This window comes from Hylobates moloch, unplaced genomic scaffold (genome assembly GCF_009828535.3).
Source record: "Hylobates moloch isolate HMO894 unplaced genomic scaffold, HMol_V3 SCAFFOLD_18, whole genome shotgun sequence".
NCBI classification, from domain to species: Eukaryota; Metazoa; Chordata; class Mammalia; order Primates; family Hylobatidae; genus Hylobates; species Hylobates moloch.
The window spans coordinates 30,577,828-30,601,871 of NW_026652293.1; the positions used below are offsets into that span (position 1 = coordinate 30,577,828).

General features: G+C 37.0%; 1 protein-coding gene across 1 annotated transcript in view; it reads right to left on the bottom strand.

Moving 5' to 3' along the window:
* The window catches only part of DHX9 (DExH-box helicase 9), a 49,170-nt gene that overhangs the window by 8,129 nt on the left and 16,997 nt on the right, over nucleotides 1–24,044 (bottom strand). Inside the window, 15 exon segments of the mRNA XM_058430420.1 lie at nucleotides 348–508; nucleotides 1,598–1,750; nucleotides 2,870–2,943; nucleotides 3,227–3,321; nucleotides 3,493–3,706; nucleotides 4,810–4,910; nucleotides 7,277–7,433; nucleotides 12,694–12,776; nucleotides 13,144–13,285; nucleotides 19,563–19,754; nucleotides 20,624–20,701; nucleotides 20,843–21,004; nucleotides 21,098–21,187; nucleotides 21,497–21,633; nucleotides 23,158–23,204. Of these exon segments, the coding sequence (XP_058286403.1) occupies nucleotides 348–508; nucleotides 1,598–1,750; nucleotides 2,870–2,943; nucleotides 3,227–3,321; nucleotides 3,493–3,706; nucleotides 4,810–4,910; nucleotides 7,277–7,433; nucleotides 12,694–12,776; nucleotides 13,144–13,285; nucleotides 19,563–19,754; nucleotides 20,624–20,701; nucleotides 20,843–21,004; nucleotides 21,098–21,187; nucleotides 21,497–21,633; nucleotides 23,158–23,204 (1,886 nt within the window).

The following is a 24,044-nucleotide window of genomic DNA, read 5'->3' on the forward strand; positions in this document are numbered from 1 at the left end:
AGCAAGATTCCATCTCAAAAAAACAAAAAAGTTCTAAGAGATTCATATGAAATACTGTGGGTATCATGAGAAAGTTATGTTCTGATCTTTAGTACACAGTTAAGAGATGCCTTTTTAGGTTTTCTTTTCTTTTTTAAAGTAAGACTCACATTGTCCCTTTCTTCCTTCTCATTGCTCATTAGAACAGTAACTATACTAACTACCTAAGGTAAGACTGGAGGCCTTAATATTATCACAGCCCTGTTGACTACATCTTCATCTTGATTCATTTGTTAAGTGTTATCTGCCAGGATAAGACAGATGGTATGATTAGTATCTGTGTCAAGTAGGTCTGTATTTGTAAGTACCTCTAAGAGTGTGTTCTGCTTCAATCACAGCATCCAAAGGGGGAGGTTCAATTGCTTTGGCCAGAAATTGGCCAATTCCTCCTAGACGCAGAAGTTTTATGCTAAGAGCAATTTCATGCAATGGTGTTCGGAACATCTCTGGTGTCATGTGGGTTTCAAGTCTAAGAGAAAACAAGCATAAAATAACCATCCTCCTTGTGTATATACAGATGTTAGTTTAATGAACTTTTTGCAGCAAGGTAATCAGGGATACAGAGCTGCCCTTTCATCATCCTTTCATTTTACAATTACCACCGAACCTTTTATCATTCACTATACACACTGTTGACAAAATTTAATCTGGTTGCATAGTGGTTTCTGACTTATCCTCACAGCTTGATGGCCTTTTAGGCTGAGAAGAAAAATGAAAAAATTATCCAAAATCTCGAATGTTATTAGCTCCACCCATGGTCTCTTCAGGCCTTGCCTGTTGACAAACATGGGTTAAAAACGACAATGACACTTTTTGTAGGATGATTACTCATACTAACATTTCTCTACAACCTCCCCACCTTCCTAGTTCATGTAATTTTAGTGCCACTAGAAAGGCTCTTATAGATGTAACTCTTTAAAATCCAAAACTTTTTGACTTCTGACACGACACTTAAAGGAAATGCTCATTAGAGCGTTTTGGATTTCATGTTTCCAGATTAGGGATGCCCAACTGGTAAATACAATGCAAATATTACCAAGAAAAAAAATCCAAAACCACTTCTGGTCGCAAGCATTTCAGTTTTAAAAGAGATATCTGACCTGTATAAATTAACAACTGCAAACACTTATTGGGAGATCATGATGTGCTAGACACTGTTCAAAGTATTTTACATTATTAACTCATTTAATACTTATACCAACCCTATGGGTTAGGCATTATTTGCCATATTCTTTTTACAACGGAGGAAACAAGAGACGTTAAGTAACTTAATATTTTATAGAATGAGGGAAATGCAGGCCTAAGGAGTAACCACTTAGTGTTATACAATGTATTAGGCACAAATAATATTAAAATCTAGGTCTCCGTATTTCTAATTCTGGCTTATTCTCTATAAATGATTTGTGATGAAGATCCTTATGAAACATTTACACCTGATTTCAACATGGCTGGCAAGACTTAGATCAGCTTAAACTGGCAGGTTTACATAACTGCACACATCTGTCCCTACAGAGAACAGAACAAAAATCCCTTACTAAAGGTCAAGAATGGGTCTTACCTCTCAAAACGAGCTCGGCTGCACAGGTGAAAGCAGAATCCAGGCCGTACTCGGCCAGCTCGCCCTTTCCGTTGCTCAAGGTTTGTTTTTGATGCCCATACGGTAGCATAGTTGGTCATATTGTTGTGAGCAGTGAAGAGTTTCACTTTCTGCCTACATAGGAAAAAGTTGTTAATTCTAAGACTCGTGTATTATCAATAACTATTACATATCCACTAAGTAGTGAATGCTTTCCACTACGTAGTTAAAGCCATACCTGCTTGTGATGTCTATTCATGAATGGCACAAGTAAGAATCAGCAATCTGACTGCAAACCCCTAGTTGTCAACCTACTAAAAGGCAATGTAACATCCACCTGCCACTTACCAGCTGAACTGCCTTGGCCAAACTTTCCATGCCATTATCTACCTTATAGAGTTTTTTTGGTAAACATTACATAAATTAACAAATGCAAAACCATTTAAATGGAATATGGCACATACACAAAAGAAAGTAATTACTTAAGTCATCTCTATTCCAAAGTTTAGTGTAACTTTTAGGATATCTGTATCTAGTGATGCCTGTGTGGTCCTTTTGAACCCCCAAGTAACCTCAGATTCCTTCAATGTTACATACAGAGACAGCTGCCACTAAACTACTGGGATTAGCACAGAATGCTATTCATCATTTCCTAAAATGGATGTTGGCAGCAAATTGTTTTCATTGTCAGGACAGACTAAGGAATTATATAGAGAAGTCATGGGGCACAAGTTGGCCAGATATAACCAAGTTTCAACTTTTTTGTCCTTTCAATTTATCAATTACCATGTAATTCCTGTATCTACACAGAATGTCTCCTGGTATATTTTCCAGGCTCATCTCATACCAAAATGAAGACCTTTAATCCTTAAAGGAGTGTCTTCAAGGTAGGATATTTGTCATGTGCTAAACACTGGTCATCTTTATTCATCAAACAGCATGCTATAGTACGGCAGTGATCAATGGAAACACCCAATGGGAAATAAGTGAGACACCAGCAGCCAAGAGCAATGAGAAGTAATCATCAGTTACAGTTTCAAGCTTTGTCACTTTCTACCATAACTGATTTGCAGTAATCAACAGAAATAATTACTCTTAATTATCAATTACCTATAATGCTATATAGACGCACAATAATTTTGGAGATTTAAGAACACAGGAGTTTAAAAATAAAGTGTTTTTGATTCTGTTAACTGGTAAGAAGTTTCCAGTTAGTAACACTGGAACAGGCAAACAGGTTTCCCAGTAACTTACTTGCAGGAGTCAATGACATAAACAACATCGTTTATGGTAATGCTTGTTTCAGCAATATTTGTGGACAAAATAACCTGTGAAGAAAGAAAAATTACACTCCAGAAAATATTCTTATTAGTTACTTGAAAGGACTGATTTGCTTATGTAACAAATGACAAGAAAATTACAGAAGTCCTAAAAAGATCACCCAATAACTGATTAATGAACGATCTACTAAGCTCAGAAAGAGAAAGACTCCTTTTTTCTTCCTCAATTTAGATGGGTTACCATTTTTTGGGTAGCTCTTTGAAGACCTGTAACATTTGTTTAGTATCTATGTCACCTTCCACTCCCATCATTGTAGTGTTTAATATTTACCTTGGTTACTCCAACTGGTACTGGATCAAACACTTTGCGCTGTTCCTCTCGAGGAATCTGAGAATGCAGAGGTAGAATCTGATACCGATGGCTTCCTATATAACAATACAGAACAATCAGGGACTAAAAACAGGAGCTGGTTTCAAACAGCTCTCCATTATACCTATTTTTACTCGAAAGTAAAATTTTGTTTTCACATACTGGCTAATGCACTAGCAAAACATTCATTTTCACACTCAAATATGTGAGAATTCAAAGACTCATACCAAAATGTGGATTCATTTCCAAATGCTTCTGCATAGTATAAATCAGATTCCAGCCAGGCAAAAAAACCAACACAGCTCCAGGAACATTAAGGGTTTCAATGTACTTAAGTAGAGCTTCGATGAGTTCAAAAGGAGTTTCCTTTTCGTTCAACTGAGACATGCTCAACCTTGTTTCTGGACCATATTCATCACCACAGATCAAGTTGCAATTTGCCTGTAAACAACAGGGAGACATATTTTTGGATTGTCTCAGTTACTACGGCTCATGAGATAAGTCTTCTAGATTTCTTCTAGTGACTCTAATTACTTGTAATGTCATTATTTATTCTAGTTGACTAGTCACACACTATAGAATACAGAAGAAATTTAATTTCCAAAAATGTAGAGCTTACATCAATATACTGAACTTTTCTACTAACTCATATTTCTCACAGGATAGGACTAAAATTCAAACACAAACTTAAATTTGACTCAAACCTCTCATAGAGCCTTCTACTGAGTATATTTCTATTAATGAAATAATGTGGTATTTTCCAAAACGTTTACATTAGAATCAATGATAAAACAAGTTGAGAAACGGTTGTTGCAATTGGTCTTTTTCCTAAATTTTCTAATCTGCTGTTCATTTACATCTTCAGATCTTTTGATTAAAAAGACATAATCTTACGTTTTCTAGCAAATTCTGCATTGCCGGCTGTCTCAGTCTATTTCCAGATAATCCATTTTTATACTATCGCTGTCCAACTCTCAAGCACTACAAAGTAAGTCTTTTCTTTCCTGTTTCTCCTAGGAAATCCCTCATTGCTCCCTGATTTAATACTCTGTCCACCTGATAATGTCATCTCCCGTCTCCTGTAGCTAAAGCTATAGCTGCTGTTTCTTAAACTTTATTGTATATACAGATCACCTGAGGATCTTGTTAAACTGTAGATTCTGACCCAGCAGATCTAGGGTGGGGCACAGGATTCTGCCTTTCTACCAGTTTCCCAGGTGCTGCAGCCTACTGAAAAACTTTTGAGTAGCAAAACCTTATACAACAGTGTTGTCCCTAACCATGCCTGGCCTTTAAACATCGTATTCTTTCTTCTTTTTCTTTTGATCTTTACGCCAGAAATAATTTGTGATAGAAATAGCTTGTCACTGAACCTGGAATTTTTTTTTGCAGTAAAATACATCAATTAATCCAAAAGCCGACATTACAGTCAGTTTTTAAGAAAGTTTGCTGTAATGCTAATACATTGCCAGGTTATATTAACTCATTTTTTTCTCGCATTGACAATTTGCCCATAATGGAAATTCTTCATGAAATTCACTTACATCATCATCCTCACCACCATCATCATCTTTATCCTTCTTCTTCTTGTCTTTTGGTGGAGGAATAAAGTGGGTCATCTGAATGCAGTCTTCCAGAAAATATTCTGCCAGGGACAATCCAGTCAGGTTAAGTACTATCAACTTTCACAATGGAGCAGACCCAAATTCATTTGCTAATTCATAGTTCAAAACTACTTTAATACCCCTCTAGTCTGATTCTTCACAACTGCCAAAAAATTCCAGTAGCAATAACCTTATTTTCCTCATCAAACTCAGTGTTTCCCTCTCTTAGACCTCGAAGGAGGGTGAGGTGTCTTTTATACATGTTCCCACAGAGCCAGTTGGGGTATCCTCTGTGTATTAACATTCAGTCAAACATTTATCTATACACTTCCATTGTGTGGGAGTTATACATGGAAAGAAGTAACTTCAATACAATATACCACAGTCCATCCTTCCTCTGTCAGTATGCACACACAAAATGGCTTCTAGTTAATCTGAAGAAGGATCTCAATGCAAGGACTGGAAGATCTGTTGATCAATTATGCCCGAGATTCTCAGATGGCCCCAGAATGTCTTTATAATCGAAACACCCTCTATAACCAAAGACTCCCAAAGTGCCAGTCTCATCACATCATATTAAGGGCATATCCTATCAATGTGACTTACTCCTCATGATGTTAAAACTTCATCACCTGTGGTAGTGCCTGCCAAGTTTCTCCGCTGTAAAGTTACTCATTTTCCCTTCTTCCCACACTGTACTCTTTAGAAGTTATTAAACACAGCCCACTCAGTGGTTAGATAGTTCAGTCCCACTTGTTTGAAAAATGGGGAGACCATTTACATAAATTGTTTAAAATTCTTCTGTAGGAGACATTTGTCACTATTCTTATTAAACCACTTATTTACATATCAATATAGACACATAAATATTTTATATTTTGGTAATCTAATACCATGTTATTTTTTTTCCTCAAACTGTTCCAGCTTTGGCCATTGGGAGCTCTTTCAGGTTGGCTCCTGTGTCCCTTTATTCCCATCGTCATGGGCTTCTTTTAGGCACCTCCTTACTTTAAGGGACAAGATATTCCAGGCTCATTTTTGTATATTGTTTCATCCTAGAAGCAGCCATTTCTCCAGGAATATCTGGCTCCTTTAACTGGAGAACGGCATTAAAAACAAAATCTGGATGTGGGGCTATCATATCCCTATCTACTGGGTGTCACTGCTTCTACTCCCACTCAGCACACAGAGCTAGAAAAAAATGTGTATGTATACTAACACATGTATCCACACCTATCTATAATTATTTCTATACCTATCCATTTGTATCTCCATTTAGCTAAACACAAGTTCATACTGATCTCTGAGTGTAATCCAGTACCATATGGTTTGTTCTAGCAATCCCACTTATCCTTAACTTCTCTTTCTAGTAGTAAGAAACTGAGCTCCCACCACTTGCCATCCATTTACTTGTATGTCATTTCCAGTACACATGTACAGCAGTTTTAGAATTAACCTGTACCCCAGTGAATTATACTGGCTTAGCATGCTGGCATAGCCATAACATCACTTTATATCTATCTACACTGTTTCTCTCTTATTTTCATGCCCTCAATTAGAATGCGCCATAATTCTTTTTTTCCCCCACAGCTACCAGATGACTATCCTAGAAAACTGTGCTAACAACTCCTAAAGACAGTAAAGAAGGCTGGGCGCAGTGGCTCTAGACTATAATCCCAGCACTTTGGTAGGCTGAGGCAGGCTGACTGCTTGAGTCCATGAGTTTGAGACCAGCTTGGGCAACAGGGTGAGACCTTGTCTCTACAAAATATACAAAAATTAGCCAGGCGCGGTGGTGTGCGCCTGTAGTCCCAGGTACTCAGGAAGCTGAGATGGGAGGACTGGTTGAGCCTGGGAGCCAGAGGTTGCAGTGAGCCAAGATTGCACCACTACACTCCAGTCTGGGGGACAGAGTGAGACCCTGTCTTAGAAAAACAAAAAGATACCTCAAGAACTTTCACTTATCAGAAATACATAACCTTGATACACTTCCCTTAATCTTAATTCAAAATCAAGTTGCTCAGGCTCTAAAAAGGATTCTTAATTTGATCCTGGCTGCTTAAACTTTTAATAGTAATTGCCATAATTACATATACACCACAGTGATTTCCCTTTGACTATACTTTATACTTTTTAGAAGTTTGGCTTTATAATTAAAGGCCTGGAAACTTACTGGATATGCAAACTACTCAAGTAGTAAATGAAACCTGGTCTCACTTCTCAGACTGTACTCACTACTGTATAAAATTACAGACGAGAAACCCCTCAAAAATGCTATGATACATTTGATACTATAATTTGTCCTGCATTTTAAGTATTCTTTAAATTGTAACTCTAATCTCCAGGATTAAGAAAATACAAACCCTATTGCACAAAAGATGTTCCTATACCACCCCCACAGTATTACCTTGAACTGGGTAAGTCCTCCCATAAACTTCAATGATGGGGCAATTGAAGAAATATTCACAAAACATGCTGGTATCAATAGTAGCGGACATAAGAACAATGCGAACTTCAGGATAAGCCTGAACAACATCACGCAGTACTACCAAAAGGAAGTCAGTCTATTAAAAAACAAACACAAAATTTTCGAAATTACGTTAAGTTTATATAACAAGCTATGCAGTTATACAGCCACAAGACATCAATTAAATTCAGTTTCTTAGATGACTCATAGAAGTACCAAGATAAAGGACCACAGTGGGTCTTTTATCAATTTTTAAGATAACAATAACAAGTTTTAAGAACAGTTGTAGCCTAATGGTTGTGGAGATTAGAAATGAGTGCTATTGGCCAGGCCTGGTGGCTCACACCTGTAATCCCAGTATTTTCGGAGGTCAAGGCGGGCAGATAATCTGAGGTCGGGAGTTCGAGACCAGCCTGACTAACATGGAGAAATCCTGTCTCTACTAAAAATACAAAATTAGCCCAGTGTGGTGGCACATGCCTGTAATCCCAAATACTCAGGAGGCTGAGGCAGGATAATCACTTGAACCCGGGAGGGAGAGGCTGCAGTAAGCCGAGCCATGTTGTCCAGGCTGATCTCAAACTCCTGGCCTCAAGTGATCCATCCGTCTCGGCCGACTATATTTTTAAATTTCACTTACTTTATGGGAATGCATATTTTATGTTGTCTTGGGATTTCCTTTTTTACATACAACAGCATTGCTAAGATTCATCCACACATTACTATACTCATCCTTTCTGATGACAGTTTACTGTCCCAGTGTATGAATATATCAGTTAATTCACTTACTCTTACACATATGTGGCTTCTTTTCAAGATTTACTAATGTGAACATTTGCTACTATGAGCATTCTTGTTCAAGTCTAAACAGGAGTGCTAAACATATCCAAGTTTCTGTAGGTTAAGTGTGGGTATGGAATTGCCAAGCTATAGGGTATGTTAACTGCTGAACTTCGGGAGATAATGCTTAACTATTTTCCTAAGTGGTTCCATTATTTATATATCCCCATGAGCAGTGGATAAGTGATCCTGCTGATCCACATACTCTCCAACATTTTTAGTGTCATTTTTTATTAAATAAATGGATATAAAGCAGTGTCTTGTTGTGATCTAGATCTATACTTTCCTATTGGTCCCAATGAGATTATCTCCATGTTTATTAGCCAAATATTTCCTCTTCTACAAAATGCCTGTGTTTTTGCTCATTTTTCTACTAAGTTGTTTACTTTTCTTACTGATTTGTAGAAGTTGCTTATATATTCCTATACTAACTTATTGGAATCTTTGAGCTTGTGGTTTTCCTTAAAGTAAGGAAATAACCTTTTGACTAAACAAATAACCTTAATTTTAACATAGAATAACATATTGATCTTTTATTTCAAGGTTAGTGCATTTCATGTTTTCAGCAATCCTTTCAGAGGGTCTAAGACTATGCTGCCCAATACAGTAGCATTAATCTGAATTGAGATGTACTCTAGTAAAACACATATCAAATTTTGAAGACACCATATGAAGAAAAATAATGCAAAATATCTCAAATGCAACTTTTAAAATTAACTGCGTGTTGTAAATATTTTAGATATTCTGGGTTAAATATGTTTAATTTCACCTTTTCACCTTTTCAAATGTATTATTAGAAAAATTTAAATTATCTATGTGGCTTACATATTTCTTTTGGGCAGCACTGTCTAGAAGATGCTTATTTATATTTTTATATTTTCTACTTCAGTGTTCGAAAAACTCATGCGTCAACACGTTTAAAGTTCTCAATCTATATGGAGTTGATTTTTGTACTTAGTTATGAGGCAGGAAACCGATTTCAACTACTTTGAAATAACCATTAGTTTCCAGTTCCATTTACTTAATCGCTCATTCCCTTTCTCACTGATCTGAGGTGCCACCACTGTCTCCTAACAATGTTGCATGTAACATGTAACATACAATGTGCTTTTGTGCCCTGTCTTATCCCACCTGTTAACTCATGTACCTCACTGTCTTGATTATTTTAGCTTCAAAACAAGTCTTGTGATCTGTAAACCAAGATTCTCTATTCTGCTCTTCTTTAGAAGTACAAGCTATTTGGGGCCATAAATCAATCTTTTTAAGTATTTATAATCACCTCATCAAGTTATATGGAAAACCTTCCTGGGATTTTAATTAGAATTGCATTCAAAATGTGGACCAACTTGAAAATAAATGATATGCTATTAAATCCTTCTATATATAAAACGTCGTCTTTTCTTTTTCAGTGTTTTGTAATAAAACTTATTTTTCTTGTAGAGATCTTGCATTTTTTTTTTATTCTTAGGTACTGAATACTTTTGACTACTGCAATGGGATCTTTGTTTGTTTTTCTAGTTATTTGTCTAAGTATAAAAAATGCAACTGCCTTTGGTATATTAACCTTTTATCCAGCCATACTGTTAAATTCTATTATTTGTAGTAAATGGTCTGTAAGTGCACTTGGGTTTTCTGTGTAAGGTGACAGAACTAGGTAAGATTTATCTTGAAAGAGAACATGAAAAGTTTCTGCAGGCTGGGCACAGTGGCCCACGCCTGTAAATCCCAGCACTTTGGGAGGCCGAGGCAGGCGGATCACCTGAGGTCAGGAGTTTGAGACCAGTTTGGCCAACATGGTGAAACCTCGTCTCTACTAAAAATACAAAAATTAGCCAGGTGTGGTGGGAGGCGCCTACAATCCCAGCTACTTGTAGGAGAATCGCCTGAACTTGGGGGCGGAGGTTGCAGTGAGCTGAGATGCAGAAACTTCACTCTAGCCTGGGCAGAAGAGTGAAACTCCAAGACAAGACTGGACCGGACAAGACCAAACCAAACTGGACCAGACCGGACCGAACCGGGCCAGACTGGACTGGACCAAACCAAACTGGACCAGACCAAACCGGACAACACTGGTCAGGACCAGATAAGACCAGTCAGGACTGGGCAAGACCGGACCAAAGCAGACAAGACCCTGTCAGGACCAGATAAGACCAGACCAAACCGCGGCAAACCAGATAAGACTGGTTGGGATCAGACAAGACAGGACCAGACTGGGCTGAACCGGATAAGACTGGTCAGGAGTCAGGACTGGCCCAAACCAGACAAGAGCAGACCAAACCGGGTAAGACTGGTCAGGACCGGAGAAAAATGGACCAAACAATACCGGACAAGGTTTCACTGTGAAAAGTACACAGACCTCAAGAGACCCATGCACCTCAGCCTCCCAAAGTGCTAGGATTACAGGCGTGAGCCACTGTGCCTGGCCCAGACTTACATCTTAAGTTGCTTAAGCTGACCAAAACTTACTGTTTTAGAAAAATACCAACGATAATCCATGACATTATTCCAGTGTTTGGAATAATTTAAACCCTAAGAACATTGCTACATTAACAAGCAAAGATAATATCGAAACATTTGTCAATTAAGTTAATTAGGAAAAACCTATAAAGTTTCCAAGAGATTATAAAGGACAAAAGAGCAAAAATTTTGCCCTACTGAAAAGTTACATGATTTATAGTCATGATAAACCACCTAAACCAGTCTTATTTGCTTTAGCTTAGTTTTGACAAAACTGAAGACGTTTAACAAAAACAGATATAAAAGTAAGAGGAGAAAATCTTTTAAGAAATGCTTTGAGGTCAGTAGGGTGGATCACCTGAGGTTTAGAGTTTGAGACCAGCCTGGCCAACATGGTGAAATCCTATCTCTACTAAAAATACAAAAAATTAGCCAGGACTGGTGGCAGGCACCTGTAATCCCAGCTACTTGGGAGGCTGAGGCAAGGAGAATTGCTTAAACCTGGGAGGCAGAGGTTGCAGTGAGCCGAGATCACGCCATTGCACTCTAGCCTAGGTAACAAGGGCAAGACTCTCCCTCAAAAAAGAATTAAAATAAGTGTTACATATTATCATAAGATCTAAAATCCAAATCCTTTTATTAACCTTATTTTTAATTTTATTAAATAGAAAATACATCAAATAATGTCACATTTCAAGCATAACAGTTAAATTTTTTTTGACTGTTATGCTTGAAATTTAGAAATTCCCAATCCCTGGACACTACTGATTTGTCACCACAGATCAGATTTGCTTTTTTCTAAAATTTCATATGCATAAAATTATATGGTAGGTATGTCTCCTCTAGCTTATTTCTTTTAGAATAATGTTTTAAAATTTATCCACACTGATGGATGAATCAGTACTTCCTTTTTGTTGCTGAGTACTATCCAATTTTATGACTTATGATATTATGAAATATATATTTTGGTCTTTGACCCCCTTTCCTGGCATACAACTCCTAAAATACTTAGAAACTCTGAAGTGATGTCTTGTGCTTGCTAATGACTGACTGAACTTATGGCTGGTAGCCCCTGGATAACTTCAGGATGGGGGATGGGAGAAGAAAAAAGAAAAAGAAAAAAAAAATAGAAATGCTTTGAGTTATGGTTGACAGTTTAAATAAGCATGCTGCCCATGCACTGAAACCTTTGAAAGTCACTATACTACTTAGCTTGGATATAATTTCATATCATTTAATTGCACAGCAAGTTGATTTTACAGTTTTTGTCAAGGACCAAAAGAAGGAGGGGTTGGAAATAAATTCTAGTTTCTTCCTAATTTTTGGCATGATTCTCATTAACATCTGAAAAGACCAGAGCTGAAAACATCTAAAAGGACTCTTAATTATAAACATTATAGGCTGGGCACAATGACTCATGCCTGTAATCCCAGCATTTTGGGAGGTTAAGGAAGGTGGATCACCTGAGGTCAGGAGTTCGATACCAGCCTGACCATCATGATGAAACCCAGTCTTTACTGAAAATACAAAAATCAGTCGGGCATGGTGGTGGGCACCTGTAGTCCCGGCTACTCAGGAGGCTGAGGAAGGAGAATTGCTTGAACACGGGAGGCGGAGGTTGCTGTGAGCTGAGATCACGCCACTGCACTCCAGCCTGGGTGACAGAGCAAGACTCTGTCTCAAAAAAAAAACAAAACAAAAAACCATTATAAAATCTATCATAAACTTCCAAATCAAAGAAAAATGAATCATAAAAATTCCATCAGCTATTTAGTCATAAATCATTAGTTCAATTGCTGAATTATGCCAGCTATTACTGATTAACTGCAGTTATACTTTACAACATAGGTCTTCACCTCCAGAATGCTTTCTATAAAGTTTAACAACAAATAAAAAAAAAGATTGAATAATCTCACTAAAAAAAGATTTTCAACGTCTTAGTGACTAAAGGTCATGGTTTTGATAACCATAAAAACGGGGGAAAGGGAAAACAAAGACATTCTGATTTCTCTTAGAAACAGCAGAATTAAGTACCTTACTGTACCTCTCAAGTTACTTACATTAATATCTCTTTCATGTATCTCATCTACAATTACATGACTGATTCCTCGAATGCCTGCTTCTAATTTTCTTAGGAGCACACCTTGAAAAGAAAAACAATCAAAAAGAAAAGTTCAAAGTAGTAAATCTCTGGACAATTATCTATATTTCAACTAAAAGACCCCAGCATCATTTTAGAAAATAATTGCATGTACATTTAAACTATTAAAAAGCGATAGTGTACTATGAAATATAGTTTTTTCCGCTGATTTTATGATTTCATTTTCTCTAAGCTACAAGATCTAATGGGTATATCATACTTTCCATGAAGGAAAAAACTGCCAAAAGTTTTATTTAAACAAGAAATCTGAGACTGGCTCATTATTTCTTTCGTCATTCTGTTCTGCTATCAAGTTTTCTTCACAACCACAATATAAACCCCAAATGAAAAATCAAAATACATTACTGACCTACAGTACAAAACATTATACTGGCATGAGGACGAGGAAGTATAGACTCAAATCGAACACTGTAGCCACAGCTTTTTCCAGGCTCTTCTCCTCTTTCAAATGCAACTCGCTCTGCCACAGAAACTGCACTGATTCTTCTGGGCTGAGACAGAAAAAAAGAAAAGTGACTTAACAACTACAAAGTTAGATACACTTGTTTATTAGCATTTTTGGATTATTGTAGTAAATCTGTCCTACTGCCAGCTGAATAACAGAAACAATAAATGTACAAAAAACACTATTTGATTCTATGGCAGACACTTAAAAAATGTTTTTCATTTTGCATATAAAATGATTCTATAATTTGTCATTGCCTCCAACTCTTAAAATAGTATTCAAAGTGATTTTCCAGTAGGAAACAGGGCATAGCATACGTAGGGGGGTTTGTTTTTGTAACTGATAGCCACACTAAAAACACAGTTTTAGAAAATTATTTAACTGAGACCTATGGGAATCAGGAAGGTGAACAACTGCCTTCTTTGTCATATGTACTGTGATCACCTTCTGCTCACTTATTAACTCAGTAATCAAACATTCAATGCACTTTTGCATCAGGTGCCAGAGAAGGTGCTAGAGATAGGAAACTGAAATCACTTTTTGATGAGCTCACATAGCAGGAAAAACTGTGTGAATTGCTATGTCCAACAATCAATCTGCAAAACTCTAAGGGGAATGCTATAGATTAATGTTTAAGTGTTGGATCTTTTTATGAAAACTCTTCTGAAGTGTTCCATGTCTTCTAAGTACAAAAACAATCTTTACTTGGTGGATAGTATGAGGACATGCCTAATGTACAGCTACAGAGGTACACGAACATTTAGATACTGCATGCTTTTAAGGTGCCTTGGATTTGATTCTGTCTATAAGTTCCTGATGACAGGCTAGATTTCAGTTCCTTGCTTGTGTATACTATCACCTGGCTCATATTTATCCTGCCCATAAAGATAAAAGATCGAAAGCTACTTTGTTAAACACACTGTGTAGAATTTTGGTAGCTTTTACTGATCACTATCTTCTTTGTACTAAGCAATCCTTTCAATAATCTTATTTAGCAATGGATAAGGATTTTTCAAGCTATGTCTCCATTTTCTTGAATTTCTCTATATTTCATAGAAATTATCAAAGTTCTGAAGGTTTAACTCCTGTAAGTCAGATCAGCTGTTTATATATCAACACATCATATATATATGCACTTTCATCCAGAGATTTAATTAGTGAGAACAAAATGAGATACAGACACAGTGCTCTGCACCTGTTACCCTGAAAAATAGCGTTACATGAAAGTAGGAGCTCTGTATCTGTCCATCAAGAGTTCTACATACTTGAGTCAAGGAATGTGAAAATGTTATTTCACTAGAGGTACAAAATGTAACCACCAAGTTTTCTGCATCCTTTCAAAAAGTTGCTTGTATTCTACAACCTATCATCTCCCTTTTCTACTACTGTCTTTCCTATAGTTTTTCTTTTTTTCTTTTCTAACACTTTACTAACAGCTGGCTTCTAGAAAGACTTAAAATATTAGGATATTTGACTCTTCTGAGGTGTGTTCACATGCTACTGGTACTCAGAGATTGCTTTGTCACTTTGGGGTTATTTTCAAGTCTACGATCTTTGTGGTTTCCAGATTACTCCTAAACTGAATATGTGCAGGAGATGGTCAGTTTCCCAAGCAATTATCTATTTTAGTTCTTAACTACCCACAAAACACAAATGTCTTAAATCCCAAGGAAGACATGATAGAGGTTTTAAATACTAATACAGGAGGTGCTAAAAAACCATGATCAGAAGCACTTTTTTGCTGCATTTCTCTAAGTACGACTAGAACATTAATATCATCGCTTCTCGGCCTTTTGGCTAAGATCAAGTGTCTAGAACATTAATATCAAGACAACTATTCCAACAGCAAAGAAGTAAATGACCCCGTAATCTCTTTCCCATATTTTGTATGCTTCTCTGATTTACTAACTTCCAGTTTCCTCAATAGCCTTTGACTTAAAACAAACAAAAAACATTTAAAATACAAGTGTTTTTCATCCCTAGTTGATTTGACTAGAAATCTGTCATTTTTCTTGAGTGTGGCAAAATGCATAAAACTTAAAATATGCATACCCTCTGACCCAACAATTCTGTGTCTAGGAATTTAATCCAATTATGTTCATCCCAGCACACATATCAAAATATCAGAAACAATCTTTAAGTCCGGTGCGGTAGCTAGCCAGTGAATTCCAACATTTTGGGAGGCCAAGGCATGAGTAATGCTGGAGGCAACAAGTTCAAGACCAGCCTGGGCAACATCTCTACAAAAATAAACATCAGTTAGGTCTGGTGGTAGAGGCCTCTAGTCCCAACTACTTGAGAGTCTGACACTGGCCGGTTGCTTGGCCCAGGAGTTTGAGGTTGCAGTGAGCAATGATGGTGTGTCACTGCAATTCCAACAGAGTAAGACCCTGTCTCTCAAGAAACAAGAAATTCCTCCCAGGTTCAAGCGATCCTCCCATCTCAGCCTCCAAAGTACCTGGGACTACCCTGGGGTGCCATCACACCTAATTAATTTTTGTATTTTTTGTAGAAATGGAGTTTCGCCATGTTGCCCAGGCTGGTCTTTAACTCCTGCACTCAAATAATCCACCTGTCTTGAACTCTCAAAGTGCTGTAATTACATGCGTGAGCCACCAAGCCTGGCCTGGGTTTTGGATTTTTAAAAAATTATTCTATTCTTAAAATTTCCCCAAGGTGTATGTATTACTCTTGTAGTACACAAAAAGCAGTAAAAAAAAAAAAAAAAAAAAAAAATTCTTCTAATTCTTAATTCTTAGCTCATTAGAAATATTCACAGGACAGGCATTTTGTGTGGGATAACAATGCCTAACGTGAGTGTATCAATGAATATTTAAACCTTTCTCAGACTGCACGCCATCTTACAGTGTATGAAGATGCTCTACTTATCACTTAAATAATCTATCACTTTTCCCTTGATCTTCTGTGCTTCAATAATTATTTTATATATTCTGCCACAGTGAATAACTACAAGGCAAGGCTCATAGGTAAAACAAGTTCTATCTATACCTGCAGGGCCACTTCTATTATAAGGAATAGATACATATTCTATATTCCTCAAATATAAATAAGAACATAGAGACATCTAGAAATCATACTTGTGTAATATAACAGTAAAAACCATGGCAGCATATATGCCTTATTTATGCTTCAGAATACTAGTAAAATCTTTTCCTGCTGCATTCTAGTAGATTAAAAACACAAGTTCAAAAAGGTTATTTTGCCTAAGGACACACAAATGACTTAAGACTTCAAATTTCCTTTACTCCCAATATAATCCTTTCCCCAATTATTTTACTTTTTATTATTTTAACTATGTTACACTTGGATTACTAAATATGTTAAAAATAAAACAATAACCGGCAAAAGTGAGACTAGTTAGAAAGTACCAGTGATGAAAGCAAAGGATAATATTTTTCCAACAGAAAGGTGGAAGAATAGTTCCAACTGTCCTCCAGATATGTGCTTTTAATTTTCATTGCATATATCTGCTTATCTCATTTTCTCTTTAGAATTTTATTCCTCTTGCCTGGAGTCCAGCCATAGTAGCAGGTAATTTCAAGTGCTAACTTCTTCCTCACACTTCTGTCTGGTTTAACTGGTAGCTCTAATAATATGTTCTGAGCAGTCACTGAAATCACTATGTACCAAGTACTGGGTAACACTTTCTATACCATAAGAGGTTGGAGATCTCTCCCAAACTGTTATTTTGTAGTATTCCAGAATCCATACCTTTGATGTACACCTCTTGCTATTTACCAAGAACTACAGCGATTTCTTCCATCTTTCAAAACTGAAGTTCTAAAAGGTCCCAACTTTGCTTTTTCACATCTGAGCGTTAAATACACAGTAATATGACTAAGCTGCCACAAAATGTCAAGATCCCTAATGCACTAGATACTACAAAATGTATCAGGCTCCACCATCACTATCTTTTAAGGTTCTGAATGTATTTTATATAAAGAACCGCTCTTATCCTGAAATGATGGTACTATGGGGTAAGTACAGGATTGATAAAATTACATTAATATACTTGATCTACATCCTACAACTACAATTCACCTCTTTCAAATAACTTTAAAGGTAGAAGACAGCTATTTCCTACTTAAAATTTTCTGCATACAGCCCACAGGTTTTAAGTGGCTTGAGTATGGGATATCCCGAACGATAGAATTCAGTGAGTTTGGTTGAGAATTTACACTAAGGCTGATGTCATGGTTTGAGCTACTCATTCTGTTATACTCCAGTCCATAACTCTAAACTTGTGCTCTGTGAACTGAGATAATACACTTAAAATCAGGAACATAAAAAAACTTTCTAATACTTAACTGATGACTTCATGTGGTTTCCTATAGATGGCTACAAGTGCAAGATAAGGAAAAAATGATTCAACAGTGGTATTACTACAAAAATAACTAATGCTATGTCAGACTGTGCCAACAGAAGTACAGTATATTAAAAACAAAAATAATAAAAAACTGTATTCTATAATAACCAATCAGCGTGCTCAGGCCTACTTTTCATGTTACAGGTAGGTGCTGATGAATTTGAGTGTGTTTAAATCTTAGACTTACTGTACCTTCATGGCTGAACTATAAATGTTTAGTTGAGACTTTCGAACTAAGTACATACTAGGACACAATATAGTTTTTTAAAATTTTGAAGACTTGTTACAGGTAAGAGGTATGAGACTGATTTTGGGACAAACACTAGGACAAAAACATGCAAGCCACAGAATGTAGATGCAATATGAGTTGTAAGTAATTCACCCCAAATCAGAAGACACAGGTTTGCTAATACATTTCCATGCCACTGAACATTTTAAAAGACAGTGAGACAAAGCACTTCTCACTTGGGCAGGAACTTTTACTCTATTTATGACATGCAGACAACTTGAGACTCCTGTCTTCAGCTCGCTTGTTAAATTCTGCACTTCTTTTTGCTATATGCCGGAATTGCTTTTGAGATTAGAAATGCATAGTGGTAGGAAAAGGGAGAGGAAGGGAAGAGCAGAGCAGAGCTGAGCTCAAGGCTTCTCTTCTGTAAAATTGCACACTCTTGAACAATGTTCTTCCTGAAAGATGAGGTAAGAATTAAGAGTAAGAATATTTTATTGGAGTATGATGACATCTGGGGCTGCAGCCTTCACTGTAAGTCAAAAAATCCATAGCCACTTTTAGGGGTGAGTCGGAAAATCAAAGAAAATTTTGTGAACAAGCTAGGAATCCTTTCCCAGTAAAATGTCAACTTATCATATTTTTTCAAGCCTAAGGTATCATCAGCCTTAGGATGCAACATGATTCCTTCATAGCAATTTTCTTTTTTTTCAGGAGAAAACCCAATTCTCACATAAAATATACAATTATACTAATTATACAATTATACAATTATAAAAATGTATCTCACTTTCAGAAATGTTAAAAAGTTTCAGATATATGCTTTATACATGCAAATGTAAATGAACATGCACACATTTCAAAGTTGGTAACTCTCCTCTGAAAACTGATTATGTTTCCCAGGTTAAGCAACATTAACCCATTGGGGAAAAAAATAATTTCTAAGTCAAGATGTAAGCCTACCTCAGAGGTAGGAACCTGGCTATTTGCAATGCTCTCCCACAAAGTGCCAGAAGTACAGGGTAGAGCCAGCGGAACTGCTTTAACCTCAGAGCACTTAGAAGAGCTAATCAGTTCTTCCCTAAGTACTGGGACAAACTTGCAGGCGCTGCTCACTGCTAGTAAGGTAATACAGTGTTAGTTAAAAGGAAGAATCCTAAAAGGCAGATTGCTTGGTTTTTTAATCCTAGTTCTACCACTTTCTGTGTTAACCTTGGGCATTTTATCTTCTTTGTGCCTTAATTTACTGAAAGAGAAATACTATGTGAAATAGTACTTAAATCTTAGGGTCATTATGAACTTTGAGTTTTTTCTAAAAAGCTACTGCTTAGAATAGAACATGGCACACAGTAAAAGTTAACCATTACCTGTCTGACTGGTTTTTATTCAGTATCAAGGTGGTAAGATAGAGATGACCAAGATTTGGATGAACTTTAGGACAAAGAATTCTTAATCTCGACAGTCTGATTCTAGGCCCAGAGACTCTTTAGACAAGATAAAAAGAATCCCTCACATAGTCCAGTTTAGCGTACTAGTGTAGCATACTGGAGATTAGAAAAAGACTAAGTTCTTTTTATGTTTTTTTTTTTTTTTTTAATTTAATTTCAAGGGCACAATGCTCTCTCGATCTTAAATAATTACAAAAATTAGTTAAAGAACTAGAAATAGTCTGGTCTCTAGGTATTTCATGGTTGGTTTACCACTTACCTGAGTTACTACAATGTTACACTCTGCTGCTCGGTCATTCTGGATAAAGTCATCTAGAATGAACTGGGGAACCTGTGTGGTTTTCCCACATCCAGTAGCCCCTCTAATAATGACAACCGAATTTTGACTGATTGCTTCCAGAATCTCACTTTCAAATTTCTTCACAGGCAGTAACTCTCTCTCCTGCAAGATCTGCATTAGAAAAGTCACAGTTTAGTCAAATGTCACCAACACATTAGAAGCAACTGTCTTGATCCTTTAAAAAACTTCTATCTCTAGAGACCAGGCGCGGTGGCTCACGCCTGTAATCCCAGCACTTTGGGAGGTTGAGGATCACGAGGTCAGGAGTTGGAGACCAGCCTAGCCAACATGGTGAAACCCCATCTCTACTAAAAATACAAAAATTAGCCAGGTGTGGTGGCGCGTGCCTGTAATCCCACCTACTTGGGACGCTGAGGCAGGAGAATTGCTTGAACCCAGGAAGCGGAGGGTGCAGTGAGCCGAGACTGCGCCACTGTACTCCAGCCTGGGCAACTGAGCGAGACTTTGTCTCGAGAAAAAACAAAAAAACCAAACTTCCACCTCTATAAAAACTTACTCGTTTCCATTGGCTTAGTGATGAAAATGTTTTTTTCAAAAAAGAATGTGTATATATTTATATCTCTAATAGAACTACTTCTTTTCACTAAACTTCTGAAGAATGTATCTTTTGGTGTTGTCCAAAAACTAAATTTTCTCATTGTCCCTGAACATTGCACATGCATTCTTTTTAACATTTTAATTTTTTATTTGGAAAACACTAAAACAAAAAAACCAACAGCAAAAGGAGTTACTGCCTTAAATTTCTCCACTTTTATTAAATTACATTAAGAAGTGAAATTCTCTCATAGGCCCTCAACTCATAGCCACTAACTTCAGGGGTAACTACGATTAGCAGTTTGGTACATATCTTTTGATATGCCCTCCTTAAAAGGGCAAAATGTATTGCTCATTGACTTTTTACCCATACCTAGAACATTCTGAAGCTCTGAGCACTATATGTCTAAATAATTCAGACTTACTCCTTGCAAATCATGATCCTGTTCCAACTGGTACATCAATTCATTCTTGAGGTCCATGCTTATTTGCTCTGGAGTAGCCTGTAAAACAAAAAGCCAACACAGTCAAACAAAAACATAATTCTGCTTCAAAATAAATCCATTTTTTACCTAGACATACTAATCAAATATAGTCAAGAGTAAAACACAAGAGTCCAATCTCAAAAACAATATTGCACTCACAAAAGCCAGAGGCCCCTCATCAATGTTGCTACTAGTCCAAGGATTCCAGTTGGATTGTGGAGGTGACCAAGGAACCACACCCACTTGGTTTTGTCGCTGAGATGGTTCAAACTGAGCCAATTTGCCAATGTTGAGTGCAACTGGCACAGAAGGATCTTCAGGCTATTAAAAAATAAGAAAAACAAACAAAAAAATATGATTTGCTTGTCTACTGAGAGTTCTATGTAAATGTGAACTAAACAGCTTTATGCTTACCGGGGGCAAAATCTCAAGATTTAGCTCTTGAATGATGTTTTGCAGCTGATGCTCTAAATCTTGAGAGAGGTTTACTTTGTAAGGCTCCACCTATGGAAAAAGGATAACACATAACAACACTACTCAAATCTACTATAATGGGGCTAAGACTATACAGTCAACACTAGGTCTACAATATTCCTAAACCAATAGTCAGTTCCCTTTAGTGAGAGAATTACTTCAATGATTATTTACTCACTGCCTATTATGAACATCATGCCAGACACAGAGATGATTAGCAGGGCCATTTTCATTTCCTGAGGTAAGATTCTTAAAATTAAACTTCTTTAGCCAAATACTAAACAAGAGCTAAACTGAATCTCACACTATCTCATAAGTCTATTAAATCTAAAGACTCACTGTCTCTCCTTCCTTCTTCTTTGTAAGTCCAGAGTAAGCTTCAACCACTCCAAGATGGTACAGTTGTCTGACAAGTGACAGGGCACAGGACTGTGCTGCCAATTTCTTATTTGATCCATGTTCTCGTGCAAAAATCCCTATAATATAAGGTCAGGATTATCAGACAGAAAGAAATCACCTGAGTAAAGAAACATCTTATCACAAGAAACTACGGGCTTACGTACACAAGAAGCCCTAAAATACAGGGTATGCCATGGCTTCTAGTTCCTTTTTATTCTATTAATATCTGCTAAACAAAAGAAATTGCCAAACAGCGTATCAACTAAATAACCAACAGTTTTGATTACTGGCTGATACTAGGACTCATACAAATCAGTATTATGAAAGCAAATAACCTATTTCAACGAAGTTGTCACTGTTAATATCAGACATTAAAATAGGGGAAGAAAACATAGTTTGAAAAGACTAAGAGTAAAAAATAAACCAGTAAAAGTAATTGGGTCCAGAGTGGTTACCTAGACCAAGATTTGGGAAACTTTTTCTATAAAGGGTCAATTAATAAATATTTTAGGCTTTGCAGGCCATATAGTATCTTGTCGCAACTACTCAACTCTGCCTTTAATGTGTGAAAGCAGCCACTGACAATAGAGTTTGACAAACCACAGGCCTGGGAATGGCTTCACGTTTTTCAAGAGTTGTAAAAATAAAATGAAAATAACAATGTGTGACCTGTAAAGTCTAAAATATGAGTGTAGCTGTTACAATAAAACAGTTCTTATAAAAACAGGCAGTATGTTGGATTTGGCCAGAGGGCTATAGTTTGCTGACCTCAGCATTAAACTAAAGCTAAGTTACTCATATCCTTAAAGAAAATATTAATAGAAAGTTTTCTCTCCTCCAGTATCATTCATCTTTAGGAGAGATGAATATAAAACAAAGGGGTACAAAGGTATCTTTCTGCCTAACTAGCCAAATTAACCTTGATAAGTGAGCTGACAGAAGTTAGCCTGCCTTTATCCTCTCTCCCTTAGTACTACCCATCCACTCAAAATAACTCATTGTATACATAAAAATGAAAAAATGTTTTAAGACCGGGCACAGTGGCTCACGCCTGTAACCCCAGCACTTTGCGAGGCTGAGCCAGACAGATCACTAGGTCAGGAGATAGAGACCATCTGGCTAACATGGTGAAACCCCGCCCCCACTAAAAATACAAAATAATCGGAAGGGCGTGGTGGCGGACACCTGTAGTCCCAGCTACTGGGGAGGCTGAGGCAGGAGAACGGCATGAACCCGGGAGGCGGAGCTTGCAGTGAGCCAAGATCACACCTCTGCACTCTAGCCTGGGTGACAGAGCAAGACTCCGTCTCAAAAAACAAGAAAGGTTTAAAATTATTTGACACTGGCAGACTCCTAATCATCCCACTGTGTCTTATCTTTGAAAGATTACACTAACATGTCTGTTTTCACATGCAAACTGGGAGACTTTGCCTCTAATTTATATAATTACTAATATTCTAATACTCTAAGATATACCCTAGATGCTGTCTTATATCATGTGCTCTTTCAATACAGCTTCTGTATATGTGGCTCAAGACTTAAAATGTGAAGATTCCTTCTCTATACAAAGACTTGGAATATTGGGGAAACAGTACACTTACTTCTGCCCAGCTGCTTGATATAAATGGTCATTTCTGCAATAAAGCTCCTGTAACAACATATACAAGCAAGGTTAGAAATTTCACTGTTAGAAACCGGCAAATCCAGGTCTCCCAAGTCAGGCAGGCTTTCCAACTGCTTAGGCAAATCACAGAAAAAAAAAATTACCAACATTTATTTCTGCCCAACCCTAGAACAAATGAAGTATATAAACTTCAAATAATATACAACATGGCATAAGACAACTATAATCAAAGTTGATGAGCCAATTGTTCATGAAAGGAAAACGTTAGGGTATTAGATTTTATATTTACTTACTCTTATTCCAAAGGCTGGAGTCTCAAGAGCTAGAATACATTCAATGAAAAGGAATTTTCCACTTAGCTTGGAGCCAAGAAATAAAGTAGGCCCCGAATGTTTTACATTACGGTTATAATTATTTTAAGATTCCTTTGCATAGGCCACCCATTAATGACTGCGATCTATTAAGCTAATATATGCAAACTCACACATGCACCTACACTTTGTGCATATCAATGGCTCCTGAGGCAGAGTTCTCACATCTGCCTGCAGTTGGAAGCAGCCCTGGATGACAAAAAACTTAGCCTATTTTTATCACATTTATTTAAATCAGGTCCTGGAGAACAAAACACATGTTGTAACATTATATCTAAAATTGCTAGCAGAGTCTAAAAAATGAATTTAGGTTTTAGCAAGGGAAAAACTGCCCTTTGATAACTGCATTCTGGTCCTTTCACTGCTCAGATACATTCTAACCTAGACTTGGTGGTGTGAATAAAAGCTGGGTGAGGCTTAAGAAAAAAATAAATGTTATAGACTCCTTCCTATACCTCGTGTGAACTGACCTTCAGGCACAGCGGCTTCAGGG